We start from the raw sequence: 14,770 nt of genomic DNA on the forward strand, positions 1-14,770 counted from the left end.
CAAAGACAATGGAGAATCATTGTACTGAAGGCAGTGATGAAACTCCTTTTAATGATGGCCTTTATCTGTAGCTTGGTGAAAGCAACCTTTGAGCTGAGCAAGTTAATTGCTGTAACAAATGGTCATTTACTAACCACCTGGATTAAAGGAAGGCAAAGTCCTCAAATCTAGATGTTTAGCACTAGTCACCAAATCTCTCCTTCAGATTTAATACCCACCTCTGCAGACAACATATTCTTTAGAAAGCTGTCAGAACTTCTTCTGCTCTTCTGAATATCAGTGTCAGTGTAGATGTGTCCTTTCAGCCTTAGGTCGGCTACTTAGTTTCTAAAAATATCTGAATATCATTCCCATATGTTCCCTACCTCCATTTAATGTTGAATTTATTAATAACCAGTGTGGCCTGAGCTCCATATTGTGTTTACTCTGCATTTTGGACTGATTTTGTTATCTGTGCTAATGATTAAATCATTTCCAAACATGTTTGCTGTTTAACATCTTGGACCTGTAAAAGACAGAGAGACTGGGCAGCAATTCTGCTCTCCCAAAAATAAGTTTCCAAGTGTTTGATTTGGTTCTCTAAAAGTGTCTTCTGAGATGCATTGGGATGTCTCACCTGCCCTATAGTTGCTGCTCCAAAATACTTCCAGAAGAATTCAGCACCGTAAGGTGGTTATGTACTGGCTGGTCAGGTTGAAGAGCATCCTAAACTCCAGTGACTGCACTGGCAAAAGGCAGGATTACTTTGCCTAACCGTAGATGTCTACTGCTATTTCAGAGGCTCCAGAGTACTGGAAATCAGCTAGGGTGTCTGGCGGGTGTCATGTGGAGGAGATCTGTACCCTTTTGAGGATGCATGTGGTGGTAGCCCATGGCATCTCTAATGTCACCAGAGGTCTGTATGGGGGCAGACGAGTCAATCCCTGGTATTTTTATCATGAGCTCAGTACCACCCCAGAAGATAACAACAGGATTTAGATAAAAGCATTTTAATTTCTGTAGTTTCACGTTAGATTACACTTATTCGATAGAATTTTTTGCTTGATTGCTTTCTTCTCCCATGACATTCCTGTCATTGGCTGTGTGATGGGGACAGAGGAACAACTCCAGTTACTGCTACCTGCAACATAATGACTTTGCACTTGAAACAGAATAAGAAATTACATCATGACCAGAGTGGTCTGTCACCATCATGATGTTCTGCCCCCCTCATCTTCCCCCACTGCCCCCCTGAAAGAACCTCATCCACTCTCACAGTTTGGAGAAGTTACACTGATGAGAAAATAAGCTGTGAAAACCACTGAGAAAAAGAAACACAACCCTTCTAATAACACAAGCTCACATAGTTGTGGTTAATCTACACAGTGATATGACTTCCTCTGTAAGGACACTTGCTTATCACACTCCAGACAGCCTGACACCACAGTCCCAAGATCTACCTCAAGGAAGAGCCACCAGCATTCAGACACCATGGGTCTGCTGTCACTGTCATGTCAGAGCTAACTGCTGTTCGAAATCTCCCATGCTCCTTTTAGAGCTTGCAAGAAAAAGTGGTTCACAGCACCTCTCTGAAGCAATTACGAAAACAGATACAACCATGCTATTATACCTAACAGCCAGTGATATGCCTCTTCCTTCCTGCTGGGATTCACTCTTTGGCTAGAGTTTGAGGTCTATTCTCAGCAAGAGGGAAGACTCACTGGGAGACCAGCTGTAGAAAGAGATTTTACATGAATCCAGCCCACATCCAGGGTGGCTGGCTTAGTTCTTTTGCCAATAGAAACAGTAGGGAAACATGGTGTTTAAAAACCTCTGAGAACAGAGCAGGGTGTTCATTCAGGGCCAGAGCAGCCTCATAGATCCACCAGCCCTCTCCAATCTCCCCAGTGCGTGACTCTGATTGGCCCTAATGGCTGTGTGCCTCCCGAAGTGTGAAAACCGGAATACCTAAGAGATCTTTCACTCCTCCCCATGTGTTCCTAGCACCTCATGTGGTGTGCCAGAGAGTGGGAAGGGTGGTTGGGAGCCATGGGATAAGTAAAAATCCAAATGATCTCCCTAAGAGACTCCTCCATGTTGGCCGTATTATCAGCATTGCCCCTTGTGTCTGTATAATGCTTGCGAGTGCTGGGAATCTCTTCCGGATTAGGGCAAGGGCACTTGCAATTGTGTTGTAGGGAAAAAGCAGCTTTGCTCTTGTGGTGAACATAAGCAAGCACCAAGAGCACCAAGGAAGCACCTCATGGAAGCACCACACTTCTGGGGCACTAAGCTTTCTTATAGGGATGCCTAACACACCAAAAGGCAGCAGCTAAATAGCTGCAAAGAGCATGGGGAGGCCTACACAGCTGCAATTGCGTTTCACAGGAACTTTGAAATGTGGGTGTCTGATGCAATCTGAGCAGGAACAGGTTTTGGCTCCCCCTTAATAAGTGTGCACAGCACTAGAACTGCCAGCACCACAGGACAAACTGTCTTCATATTTCACTTCCCATTTAATGAAGAGAGACATGGAGTACAAACACCAGGGAACAGTGAAAATGGGAAGATGGGTAGCTGCAGAGGCTGTGAGTGTCCTTTGTCCAGGTTGATGGCTCCTGATGGCTCTTCTCTGGAGGCAAGGGGGGCATTGCACTGCAGAGGTCATGCACAGCTCTACCTTGCGGCCCTCCTGAATCCCTCAGTCCAAGCCTGCCTGACTCTCACCACCAGAGTTTGATTGGCGCCAACAGATTGGAGCCAACACTGTCCTGCTCTGGCTGCTCTCTTGCACTCTCTCTTCTCCCTCTCCATGGTGACTGGAGGATTTACTACAGCTCAGCTGGCTTTTGCCTATCTCATAGTTTTCTTAAATGTTTGCGGGCAATCCCAGTCTGTGTTGTTGTTGATGCTGAGGGGTTTCCCATTCTCTCCTGCCTCACCGAGGCCTGGCCTTAGGAATGGATACAACCTTGTTGACCCTTCAATGGGAATTTTCAAGATAGGGGCTGCAACTGCAACGTCATAAAAGGAGAGTGTGCTCTGTGAAAGGTCCAGGTCCACCCCAACCATTGCTGGTTTTTCAGTTCTTGCCTGTATCACAGCATTGGCCTCTTCAGGCCAAAAATCCCCCTTTACCCTCTTCAGTGACCAGACGCCGTGCTTAGGGAGGTCTTGCCAGCTTCCGCCTTTCAGGTTCATCCTCATGGCCTCTGTCAGCACTCCCACCTCCCAGTCCAGCCCATCACACAACCGCACCTCCCAGTACCACCGCCCAGAGTCAAAGCCCTCCTTTGCCAGCACGATGGGGAGCTGATGCTCAACAGCTGGCTCCTGGGCTGAAGACTTGTGCTGGACCGTTCTCTGGTCAGAGGAAACAGTGAGTTCAGGGTGTTTCCACACTGTATCCAAGGTGATGGGCACTGGGGAGAGAGCAGGAGGAACCACCAGTTACAGATGGGCCAAGGGACAGAGATTCGGTTTAGAAGAGGGAACAGGAGGCATTTAGATAAAGGATAGGCAAGGCAGCTTCCACTCCAAGGTCAGGCTAGAGTCCAGATGTGGCTTCTAGCCTGACTGTCATGCCACTGGCCTAGTAGGCAGGCACTGATAGTCTCCCCCAAGTTTTCAAAGAGGCACACAGCCCTGGTTCATACCCTGCTGCTCTATGGAAGTTTCCCTTAGCTTCCTACCTTGCTGTCTGATTCCACAGCCACAAACTTACCCATGTAGCTTCGAGCATTTCTGAACTCTGTTAAAAAAGGAAAACACAATCAAAATCAAAAGTCCTGTGCTGAAAGGCAAGAACACCCATGCTGGATCCAGTTTCCTTCCTTATTGCTGGAGAAGTGCCTCTCTACTCCTGAGTGATGTTGTCCCACAAGCAAAACAGAAACTGCCTCTCCTGGGATCAGTCAGGAAGGTAGGAATGTGATCATGTGTGAATGTGTGCATGTGGCAGGGCTGGTGCCTGCCTTGCAGGCAGAACTGTGGTGTGGTACAAAGGAGTTCCTTGATGGTATTTAGAACTGAGCAATGCCTCCCCACATTGGAATATGAGGTAGTCTAGCCTTCAGGGAGTCCATTATATGCCCCAAAGCATTCTTTGTTCCTCCATGTAATTAGCAGCTGGAGTCTGCAGATGATGGGGTTCCTTCCCATCTTGAGTCACTGATCTCTCCCCCCGCACAACTTGCTCAAGCTCCTCAGGGAGATGGGGAAGAAGTTTGTTTTTGGACTATGCTTTGCTAAGACTGTGGCATCGAGGGGCCATGGTGCTCCCAGTTGGAGCAAGACTGACTTTTGAAGAGGCAGAGGAATGGAAGATGCTTTGACTCACCTAGTTCTCTTCTTAGTGCATCTGAAACAGAAACACTGAGTGTTATGGGCTGCTGTTTGTTCAGCAAGCAGAGTTCTCTTTGGTTTGCTGTAAGGGGTGGGGGGGGAATCTCAAACACTGTTCAGGATTTGCCACCTCTGTCTCTGCACAGGAAGGCATCTCATACTGGCACTGGCTATCCTTTCTAATTGGGAAATCACATGGGAGGCAAGGAGAAGGGGGACAGAAGAGAAAAAAAAAAGATTTTCTCATCCATGTCATAGTAACTTGACAAATACCGCCAAACTTTGTCCAATGGCACACTCGGGACCAAACAAGAGAGGGTTGTGGGTTTTTTTTCTTCCCCCCCTGACTTCAGCAATGGCAACACCCTTTCCTTTTGTACTGCAGATGGTGACTTACCACACTGATCCTGCAGCTCCTGAAAGGCTGCAACAGAAAGAGGAGAAAAACACTTCTGTTTTCCATGTTGAGGACTTGAAGAAGGAATTTCAGATCTCCCTGTCTCAGATCTGTGTAGCAATGTGTCAGGGCAGAAAAGGAAAGCAGATGGTACCCTGATTGAGCCAGATCACCCTGTGCCCCCCACATTCATGCAACATGAGTGCTGTTGATGGCTAATGGAGAGCAGAAGATTTTGGTCACAGAATGATTTCAAAACTCTAGCAAAAGTCCTCAGCCAGTTTTGAGCTGCAGCCACCTCATATCCAATTTCCATTGTGTGATCTAATATCTTGCAGATGGCTCCATGCTGAAGGGTTACCCTGTCCTGCTTGGAAAAAAAGCTGAACTCTGTGGTTTCACTCTTCAACGCTCAGAATAACTGTAATCTAGCCAGTGAGAGGCAGTGGTTAACATGCACATAGGAAAAGCCAGGCCTCATCTTGGGATTTCTGCCATTTGATCGCCCCATATGGCAGCAGTGACTGTGCTGACATGAGACTGAAATTATGTGAAGGAAGGGAGAAGAGCCCAGTTGCCATCTCTGCTGTGTCAAAAGCTCACAGCATGTTTCGATCTCATACCCACCCCTCTGCCTCCTTCTCCAGAGGGTCAGGCTCCTGTTAAATGTAATAGAGGAAGGGATGAGAGCAGAGGGGATCTGGGAGAGAAAAAGTGTGTGCAGCAGACTCATTGCTGAGGGGAGCTTTTGGGATGCACAGACTCAAGGCTGTCTTGGAGGGACAGGAAGGGAAGCCACTTTGCAGGGAAATCTCCAGTGGGAGGAACTGGCACTGCTTGCTTTGCTGCATGTTAGTGAGCCAAATGGCTTCTTAGGAGTGAGTCTTTTTTCACATCTTTAAAAACTCTCCAGTTGAGCTCAGAGGATGAGCAGCCTAGATTTCCTTTGCAAGTGAAAGGAGATACTGAAGGAGGCTGAAGGTGGAAAGGGATCTGTGAGTGGCCATCAAAGCCAGCTATTTGGAGAAAGAGATCTGCCTTACCTTGTGTCTTTAACTTCTCTTTTTCTTCTTCAGCTTTTTCCTTAGAAGTCCTCTGTCTTGCTGTAATGTTCAAATAATAAAGTGAAGTGAGTACTGAAGCACTCTGAAAGTACCAGGAAGGAGATACTGATGAACATATTTGGATTATATGGCAAAAAAAATGGGAATCTGTTAGAGCATGTTTTAGAAACTTGAGTGGCTGAAAAGAGCTTATGACCACCACATGCTGGGGGTAGGGAAGCAGAAAGGAAGAACTGGTATTGAACAGACCCATGTTGCATTGTGTGAACAGGATGAGCTCTTTGTCCACGTGCCACCACTCTATTGTTGGTCATGTTGAATCATTGATCATTATTTAAAGATTCTGTTTTAATTACTGAGAGGTGTAAGGGATATTGGACACATCTTTTTAGAGAGAGAGAGAGAGAGAGAGAGAGAGAGATCTCAATTTCATTTAAAGTTTGCCTTTTCATGCCAGCAATCTCCATTTCCCACTTTGAACCCTGGCTGATCTGAAGTCTCTAGGGTGACGTGTTCAGGCTGTGGTGCCTGAGACAGGGGTCGTGTTGTACAGTCTTGGTGATGTCACCACACCACCAGCTGATCTTCCCACCCTGTGTGGATGTGTCCACCCCCACAGTTCAGTGAATCTTTTCCCTTCAAGGGTAGGTTTTTGTGAGGCAGATAACAAAGTCCCCTTACCTTTAAAGACCATAAAAGCACTGGCAGCAACTAAGAGGAGAAATAAGGTAAATAATATCCAGAAGGCAGACAACCAGGGAGATGTTCGTGGAAAAGCAGCACCTTTGAAAACAAAATATCTGAGTGTCACCTGGTAATATGCAATCTTTCCTATATATTTAGGAGCATGGCAGCACAGAGGGATATAGAGCATGGGAGATGAAAAGGACTGCAGGAAAGAGTTTGTTGGTTATCGCTCCTTGTGTCATTCAGCCCTGAATCCCTGCTGTCAAAAAGTCTGGCTCTGATCCCTACATCCCCCCTTCCCTGCCCCATTGAAAATGAGTGAAATGAGGGACAGAGGATGTGGGATCCAGTCCCATCTGGGCTGTGCACACATGGAAGGTATCACGTTTGTACCCATCAGAAAACTGCATAAATCTGGAACTGAGGTCTTTGTTTTTGGCAAATATATCAGGGACAAGGTTCATGCTCAGACAGCTCCATGGGAGGATCGTCCCTAGTAAGAGAGGTGTCTGATACTGGTGGGAAGATTCACTCCAGGATTGTTTCTGTCCATCTCCAGGAATTACAGACAGAGCTGAGTTGACAAACTCAATTAAAATCTCAGCTTTTGGAGGGAAAGAGAGAGAGAAGCGAATTCTACCCCAGAATCAGCAGACAATTATCTTCTGGATTGCAAAGATTGGAAGTGTCCAGTGGCCACAGCAAAGACTTCTCAGGATGACTGCAAGGCATAAATGACTCACTTGAGAGACGGATGCTAGTCTCCTCTTTCGTCTGCACCAAGGTGTTCAGGATTTGACAGGTGACTTCCCCCATTTTCTCTCCTGTAACTGTGATTTGACTCAGCACATTGAAGAGTTGCTCACTGTCCTTGTGTATTGCAGTGTCAGAAGAAAGGTTCTGCTCATTCCGAGTAACCCACTGGACGACAGGTTTGGGGAACCATCCATGTGATCTGCAGGCCAGCTTGACCCCTTGCCCTTCAGGACCCAATATTTCGAGGGATATTTTGCCGTTAGCTTAAATGCAAAAGAGTTTGTTAGCGGGAGGAATGTGTTTCCATGAAAACAGATCTGTCTTGGATTCCCAACTCTATTGTTTAATACAGAGTTTGGTCCAATTTCCTGCCAATGTCTGCCAGTACGTGACCCAGGCCTTCAACTATTCTTTCTGGGATCTCACTCAGATCATATCTAACATATATACTGATTTCTGTCTGGCTCAAAAAAAAACAAAAAACAAAAAAAAACAAAAAACAAAACAAAACCCCAACCCACAAAACCCTCCACCATGCTGTGGAATGGGCATGCCTCTCAGCTTCCCTCTGTGTGCTTGGAGGAGGCAGGGAGAAGATATGTGTCTTTACATCACAGTTTTAGTCTTGCCTCTACAGAGTCAGTAGGTCCCTGGTCCACATTAAAGGACGTATGGAGCAGGGAGTGGTACAGCAAAGTGTGCTCTCCTTTGTTCCTGGCACCTCCCCATAGATCGACACCTCATAGTAATTGCAGCAAAACATCTGCAGTGTGGCATTGTGGAATGTACCACACACATTTCTAAATTAGACCCCTAAGTCTGAGCTGGATTTCCCAGGCACCTCTCCTGGTCAATAGGGGGAAAAGGGCACCAGCTGGGAGCTCTTCATCTGTCCTCCTGAAAGGTTGTTTAATCCCCTCCGGAGATGCTGATCTCCATCCCTTGACTGGAGAATGAATCCAGGTTGACTAGCTTCACCTGACATTACAGATACATGTACACAGATGATGCCTGAGGAGCATCCTTTAGCACAGGAACTCAGCCCAGTCTCTTGGCATCCTTAGCGAGCTATTCCTGCCCACTCTGTTGCACCATTCAATGCAGCTACTTCTCTTCATACATGCCTAAATCTAGGCCCTGTCTTTCCCTAAAGACTCAGGGAAGCTGTTCTGAGGGTTAAGAGCTCCTTCCTTGCCCAGAACAGCAAGGGCTACCATGACCCTTATGTGGCTGGCCAACTTCATGGACTAGTTCTTGCAGGGCACAGGCACGTATCTGTCTGCTCACTGGTGCCCCTGCTTTGCTCCTGGAGAGAGGCACATGGGTGCAATTCTTCTCAGCCTCTTAAGGCCTTCTCTGTTAACTCTGAGTTAGAATTAAAGTGTCACATCAGATCAAAAGGCAAGTGCCATTTGACCCACTGGGTCATGTGATTGGGGAGGTGACATGTTGGGTCACATGAAGGACAGTCAGCTGGGGGCAGTGGACTTTTGGATAGCTTTTTTCCTTCTGTAAAGACCCTTTCACATTCCCCACTCAGCCCATGAAATCTCCAACCTGCAATGCTGAGCAAGGTGGTTGCATCAGCACTCCAGTCCCTGGACTTCACGATACAGCTATATGTTCCCTCATCTTCTGGTTTGACTCTCTTCAGTATTAGAGGCACTTTCCCAGCGGCAAATCCATCCTTTGGCAATGCAGTTCGCCCACGATAATTTGGCCCTGGCGTGTCACCACTCTGTTGTTTGTATAGGTGGACATTCTCTATTTGTCCCGCTGTGATTTTCTTCCACTGCACTTCAATACTGTCCAGCGGCTTTGTGGAAGAGATTTGGCAGGGAAAGACTATGTCCTGGCCAACAAGCCCTGTTATGCTCTGGGGAGAGGTGACGTCAAAATTTGCTGTAAGAACAAAAATTGGGTCAGTATCTGGCTGAAATCAATCAGAATACATACCAGTGTGATGGACACAGAAGGCTGGGACAGATATCAATCCCCTGACCCAGAGAGAGAGGAGCAATCAAAGGTCATTATTTTCACTAATGATTTTGGTCTCTTCTGTTAATGCACATTCAGGCCAAGAGACAATAGATCACAAACAAAATGTGCCAAACAATGAACATAAGCCCACAAGATGTTTTTGGGAACTTGTCCATTTGGGAAAAACTAAGGAAAGCATTTTTAATGGTTCAATGAAAATGGTTAAAATGCTTCCTTTTTTTTTACTTTTTTAAAAGAGGATTTTGTTTTTGAGCATTCATGTATTTTCTCCCTCTGTGCTTTTCTCTGTGGCAAAATGGGAATGGTGGGGAAAAGGAAAGGCTAAAGTGGAGAAGGACAGGGAGAAACTAAGCTGATTGATAAAATCCTGGATTTTAAAACATGTTTGTTTCGAGGAATAAGAAAAAAACGCATAGAAGAATGTATAGAAACATTTTCTTGAGCTATCCAGCCTGCCTGGACCCATTCCAGCCTTATGTCACCAGCAATGAGGGGAGCTGTGCCAACGCAAACTGCCTATGCAGAAGGGGAAATGCTATTTATGCTGGAAGAGGAGTAGATGCGGCAAAGCTGGGTTGGGTTGGGGCTCCCCTATCTCCCCCAAAGGGCATGAGTTCGGGCTGGAAGGGCATGGGTTCCCCAGCAGCACACTGGTAGGACAGCTCTGCTTCTTCTGAAGTTGAAATGAGGTCCTGTCAGGAGATCATGACCCTCAGAGCGAGCACTTCTGATCACCTGCAGACTTTAATCCATCAGGACTGCAAAGAATAGCAGATAAAAGTGTTACCTGAGACAGCGTTGTCTGTAAGGAGTGCCACAATGATGACGAACCATTTGCTCTTCTCCATGTCTACAGTTGCACATGTAGGATGTTCATGCAGCTGACCTGAAATGCACAGAGAAGGGAAATACACACAGATGGGAAATCCTGTCCTAAATGCACCCAGTATCTCTCAAATTGCACTCACCATGGATTGCACGTTCAGAAGTCACAAATCAGTTAAACAGTTGAGTTTAGACATCAAGAATTAGCCAGGAAACCTTGTGCCATTCCAGAGATTTCAATTAACATTGCATTTTCTGAGAATTTTCCTCAGTCTAACATGTTTCCAGGGATTCATGACAGGGTATGCAAGAGAGAAAAACGTAATCCAACCCCCACTGCTTGCTGCAAAATTAGATGGCCATCTTAATTAACACACTAAAAGCTCTGGTCTGGGTTACATGAGTCTCTCTGTCAGTGTCCTGAGATGGGGAAGGAAAGGAGGAAGAGACTCTTTTACCCACTGCCCTGCCTGGGCTTGGAGGAAGGGGAAGCCATACTGTTTGCTATCTCACTGACACCACTCCCTGAAAGCAGTCACACTGCAGGATGTGGAAACAGCCTCCCCTTTCGGCTTCACTCAAGATTTAGTGCAAGTAACTGATGCAGCTGACCAAATTCAGCTCTGATGAAAACCCAATATAACGTAGGGAGCTGCATCAGGGATGACTTTGGTGCACTACACTAAAGAACACACCTTTCCCTGTTTCTGGCCCTCTTTGCTGTTTGTGGACTTTGACATCTCTGTTATAATGCTGGTTGTCCCTATCTCAGTTCCCATAGCAGCACCTTCACTGTAGTATCTTTATTACTTTATTAGCATTCAATATTCTGTGTTTAGCAAGCAGCAAGGAAGATCGGGCATTCTGATGGCTTCTCAGCAGATGTTTATTTCCCTGCACTGCAATGTCTGGATAGATCACTGCATCCCAGAGCAGGCAGTTGACAGGCCTCACACTTACATCTGATGTGACTAAAATAGATGCTGCCAGAACAGGCACGTATGTGCCTCAAGTGAAAAGGTCAATCTCATGCTTCATCAATTCTTGTATTGGGAAAGGCAGTTGCTCTGTTTGGCCAGCTGGGTAAGCACAAGTGGAGTACCTGGGGAAGGATTCAACTCATCCGTTTTTAACTGCAAATTCTCAGTTTAACTGCAAATTCTCAATTTAACTGCAAATTTAACTGCACACTCCCATCTGTATCAGCAGCTGGAGGCTTGGAAATGCCAAAAACATCTCAAGATACCTGTGTTTAGACAAATGAATCCTCTCTCCTAGATGTGTTCACTGCAGAATGAGTCTCCTAGGCCCATTTTAAGTTTAGGGAAGTTCCATCCACCCACCCTATTTTCAACTTCTACCCAAGGCTGAGATGAATTGTGCTGGTGTGGTTGCACAGAAAGTGCAAATCAAAGTGTAGAGAGCAAGGTCAGACATGTGCAGAAGCACTATACTTGTCCATATTGGGACACGTGAGTTTCAGTCAGAACATGGATCCACCTCACACTTTGTTTAGCAACACTGATATTTCTGCCGCAGAATGAGATGGTTTTGTTATGTCTATTTCTTTTAAAATTTCTTGTCATCTAAGGAGGGACTAAAAGAAACCCCAATAGCCACCAAGTCATATCATTTATGGAATTAAAACTTCAGAGATCATAAACACATTCCCAAAGAATTAAATAGATATGTTAAAAACAGTGCTTACTGAAAATTGGTCAGTAATTGATCTGAAAGAGACAAAGGCTGTGCTTTTCAAAGAAAAAAGGAGTGAAAATATGCCATTACAAAAGAAAGCCATTGCTTCTCTTATACCCCTGGCACTATATGTACTGCTAAACAGACTTGCTGTGACATATGTCAGCTAAGACAAATAATCATTGCTATAACAGAAAGGTAGACAACGAAGTTGAGTTAACATTGACATAGCAACATACATGAAATCCATATACATTGTTGAGTGTCCTAAAATTTTAATGTAAACAAGTTAACAGGTAAACTGAGACAATTTCAGGAAGACCTGACGTTTGCTGCATCTAAGGTAACAACCTCAATTATTCAAAGTACTAACAAGGAATTTTTTAAATTTTTGATTTTTTTTTAAATTAGGAATTTTTAATTTCATTCACATTTCTGCAGATACAGCTAATTTATTGGGTGGGATGATTATTATCATCTAATCTTGAGTTTACATCATGGTAGTGAAGACAACAGAAATACTTGGTGAAAAAAAGACTGGCCCAGCTGGCTGGTTGTCCAGTTGTCCCTCACAGGACCATCATCTCTGTCCCATTTATTTTTCTCTGTGAACCTACCAGAAAGAGGCAAGTTAGTGACACCCACCATTCTTTGCTGACTACACCTGAGGAGATGTGGGAACCTGCTGGCACCTGTGGGCAGGTCTTGGATGAAAGAAACAGAGTAGTTCCCCTCCACCCCTACAGCAGCACTGGATCTCCTGCTTGTGTGGAAGCGAAAAAATTCAAAGAGTGATTCTTACCTGCTTTGGTGAAGGAAGGTGAATAATGCTATGCGATAGCCATTTTTCCTCTGTGCCAGAGAAACTAAACTTAGGATTTGAATCATGAAAGATGGCAAAGGGTTATACATCCCACAGCTTCAGAAGAGAAGCACCTAACTGTAGAGAAGGAAAATGAAAGTAAGAATCAGGTACTGAAGTTTCAGTTCTGCTTTTCTCTGCCTGAAAGTCACTTCTTTGCCTGAAGATCATGTCTTGCCTTCTATATGCGCGATGGATTATGAAAGAGTGTTGTTAGGTCCTTGGATGGTCATCTGAGAGATTGAAAACAACAACATGACCTGTTGAATGTCCATTCCTTAGCAGCAAAAGCAAATCTTATTCTAGAGTTAAATTGGATTTTACCTGTTGCTGGGAAAGGAATATCCTCACAGCTTAACTATATGGAGCAAAGGGGTTGAACTCTGGACAGTGGAACTGAAACAAAAGATAATACATTAAAGATTAACTTTGGCCGTAGCTCTGCCTGAAGATCACATATTGCTCACCATAAAGCCAATGTTTTGTTCTAAGATTACATTGGGAATAACAAGCACATGGTCCTTGAGACTTGGACAGACCCTATTTAGAGAAAATAGCATTGAAAAGGAGTCATATTCCTTTTGCAAAATGTCATCTTTTTGGTGGCTGAGTGTGATCACGAAGGCAGAGCTCATGCCTCGGTATCTGTGGCGTGGCACTGTGAGACATGCTGTTGGAAAACCCAGTGCTGCACCATGCCAAGAAAATACGTCTGTTATGAGTTAAAACTTTCTAACTGGCAGGTGTGAAAACGTAGGTCTCACAGGAAGGCTTCACTGCACTGAGTTGTCCCCAGTGAGCTCAAGCAGGGCTTGATGTGAGGCCTGAAGGTATTTGACCTCATGGTTTGTGATCTGGAAGTAAGTCTCCATGTGATGCTCATAAAAACACGGCTGCTACGGACAGGGGGAGATGTGGCTTTGGGGTGAAGAGAATTGTCCCACAGAGTCTTGTGGCCTCCAAGGGATGTTGGGAGCATTCAGAAAAACTGCAAAGAATTGCATCCAGAATCCAGAACTGGAGAAAGATAAGATAAACAGGGGAAAACTCTGAGGGAGAAATTAAGTGTTCCTGCAATGCAAGAGAGTCTTCTGTAATGTTGTGGTTAAGTGCTGATGTAGTTGCCTGAGACATAATTAGTGAGCAGTAGGTAAGGACGTGGAACCACACAGTGCAAGCTGCAATGGCAATGAAATACCGTGGGTTGTTATTGTGTTTGTACTACGTAACAGATGCTGAAGCAGTGGAGAGGATGTGCATTTCCCATGAATGTACAGTGAAGAACTTAGTTTTCATTCAGCATAATCCATAAAAACCGTGACTCAGAGGTATCATTACTGCACTGTTCGAAGTGTTTGTTCAATACAGACATTGTGGTCAATATGACGTCTGCCAGCTGGTAGCAATATATAAATGAATGTTTGCATATTGCTGCATAACTTTCGTATGTTGTCTCTTTGCCTTGTCCTAAGCTGTGCTGTCTAGTTGAACTCTTTGGAAGGAGTGGGAGATCATACTTTGAAGCTCTTGAGCATGGGGAACTGAGAAAAAGCATCTAGTTTGAAGGCAGGTAGGGAGGGCCATTCACAGGAGCCCTGCAGTGTAGACAGGGAGACTGCTAAAAACAGAAAGGACTAGGCTTAATCAGAGTTGACAGAGGCAACATAAAGAAATAGCCTTTTTTTTTTTTTTTCTTTTTTCTTACAGGATCCATACACTTAAGTGTGTGATACAGTCTAGAAAGGTGTTAAAGTTATTGGTCTGAGAGCAAGACTGGAGGAATGAACTCTCTCTCAGGGTGAAGACGGCTATTAGATTGTCCCTGGACATGGCTGATAATCATTTCTCATAGCTTGAAATACAGTACCAGAAGTATTTCTAGGTGCCCTAGAAATAAAACTGAATTTCTTCCATCTAGGAGAGAAGGAAGAAGGGGTGAGAAAAGAAGGAGGCATTCCTGTTTTGATTCATGTATGCTGTCTGATGTGGCACCATGAAAAAAAGGAGAGGTTGAAGGCAACAGCTTCATTAAAGCAAGAAAGGATGATAATGCGAAGTTCTCCTGCTACGCTGAAAACTATTATAAAACAAGATATAATGAGTCGGACAAACCTGTTATCTAATGCAATATTCTGTCTTGTATGCATTTTCACTACA

General features: G+C 44.9%; 1 protein-coding gene across 4 annotated transcripts; it reads right to left on the reverse strand.

Moving 5' to 3' along the window:
* Nucleotides 1-2,476: 2,476 nt before the first annotated feature.
* LOC112995350 (butyrophilin subfamily 3 member A2-like) lies at nucleotides 2,477-13,007 on the reverse strand. Of its 4 annotated transcripts, XM_064499601.1 has the most exons (12): nucleotides 12,938-12,986; nucleotides 12,792-12,846; nucleotides 12,554-12,691; nucleotides 10,016-10,114; nucleotides 8,785-9,129; nucleotides 7,215-7,490; nucleotides 6,466-6,567; nucleotides 5,764-5,823; nucleotides 4,721-4,747; nucleotides 4,319-4,339; nucleotides 3,704-3,730; nucleotides 2,477-3,401 (listed from the first exon to the last, which is right to left on the reverse strand). In XM_064499601.1, exons 4-12 carry the CDS (start codon nucleotides 10,074-10,076, stop codon nucleotides 2,833-2,835), a joined length of 1,488 nt encoding a protein of 495 aa, XP_064355671.1. In that variant the 5' UTR covers nucleotides 10,077-10,114; nucleotides 12,554-12,691; nucleotides 12,792-12,846; nucleotides 12,938-12,986; the 3' UTR covers nucleotides 2,477-2,832. The 4 variants fall into 4 exon arrangements, with proteins under 4 accessions (XP_064355671.1, XP_025976039.2, XP_064355670.1 ...); XM_026120254.2 differs by lacking the exon at nucleotides 12,792-12,846 and having other exon boundaries at nucleotides 12,938-13,007; XM_064499600.1 differs by lacking the exon at nucleotides 12,938-12,986 and having other exon boundaries at nucleotides 12,792-12,931.
* Between the last annotated feature and the right edge of the window lie 1,763 nt (nucleotides 13,008-14,770).

This window comes from Dromaius novaehollandiae, chromosome 31, assembly GCF_036370855.1.
Source record: "Dromaius novaehollandiae isolate bDroNov1 chromosome 31, bDroNov1.hap1, whole genome shotgun sequence".
Taxonomy (NCBI): domain Eukaryota; kingdom Metazoa; phylum Chordata; class Aves; order Casuariiformes; family Dromaiidae; genus Dromaius; species Dromaius novaehollandiae.

Bases quoted from the DNA above. Each gene is read 5' to 3' on its own strand.
- LOC112995350 (XM_026120254.2), bottom strand. From the start codon at position 10,076: ATGGAGAAGAGCAAATGGTTCGTCATCATTGTGGCACTCCTTACAGAC. The intron at 6,568-7,214 runs GTGAGTCATTTA...TTGTTTTCAAAG, and splicing joins GACTAGCATCCGTCTCTCAA to GTGCTGCTTTTCCACGAACA. The intron at 4,748-5,763 runs GTAAGGCAGATC...TTTCTGTTGCAG, and splicing joins AGAGAAGTTAAAGACACAAG to CCTTTCAGGAGCTGCAGGAT.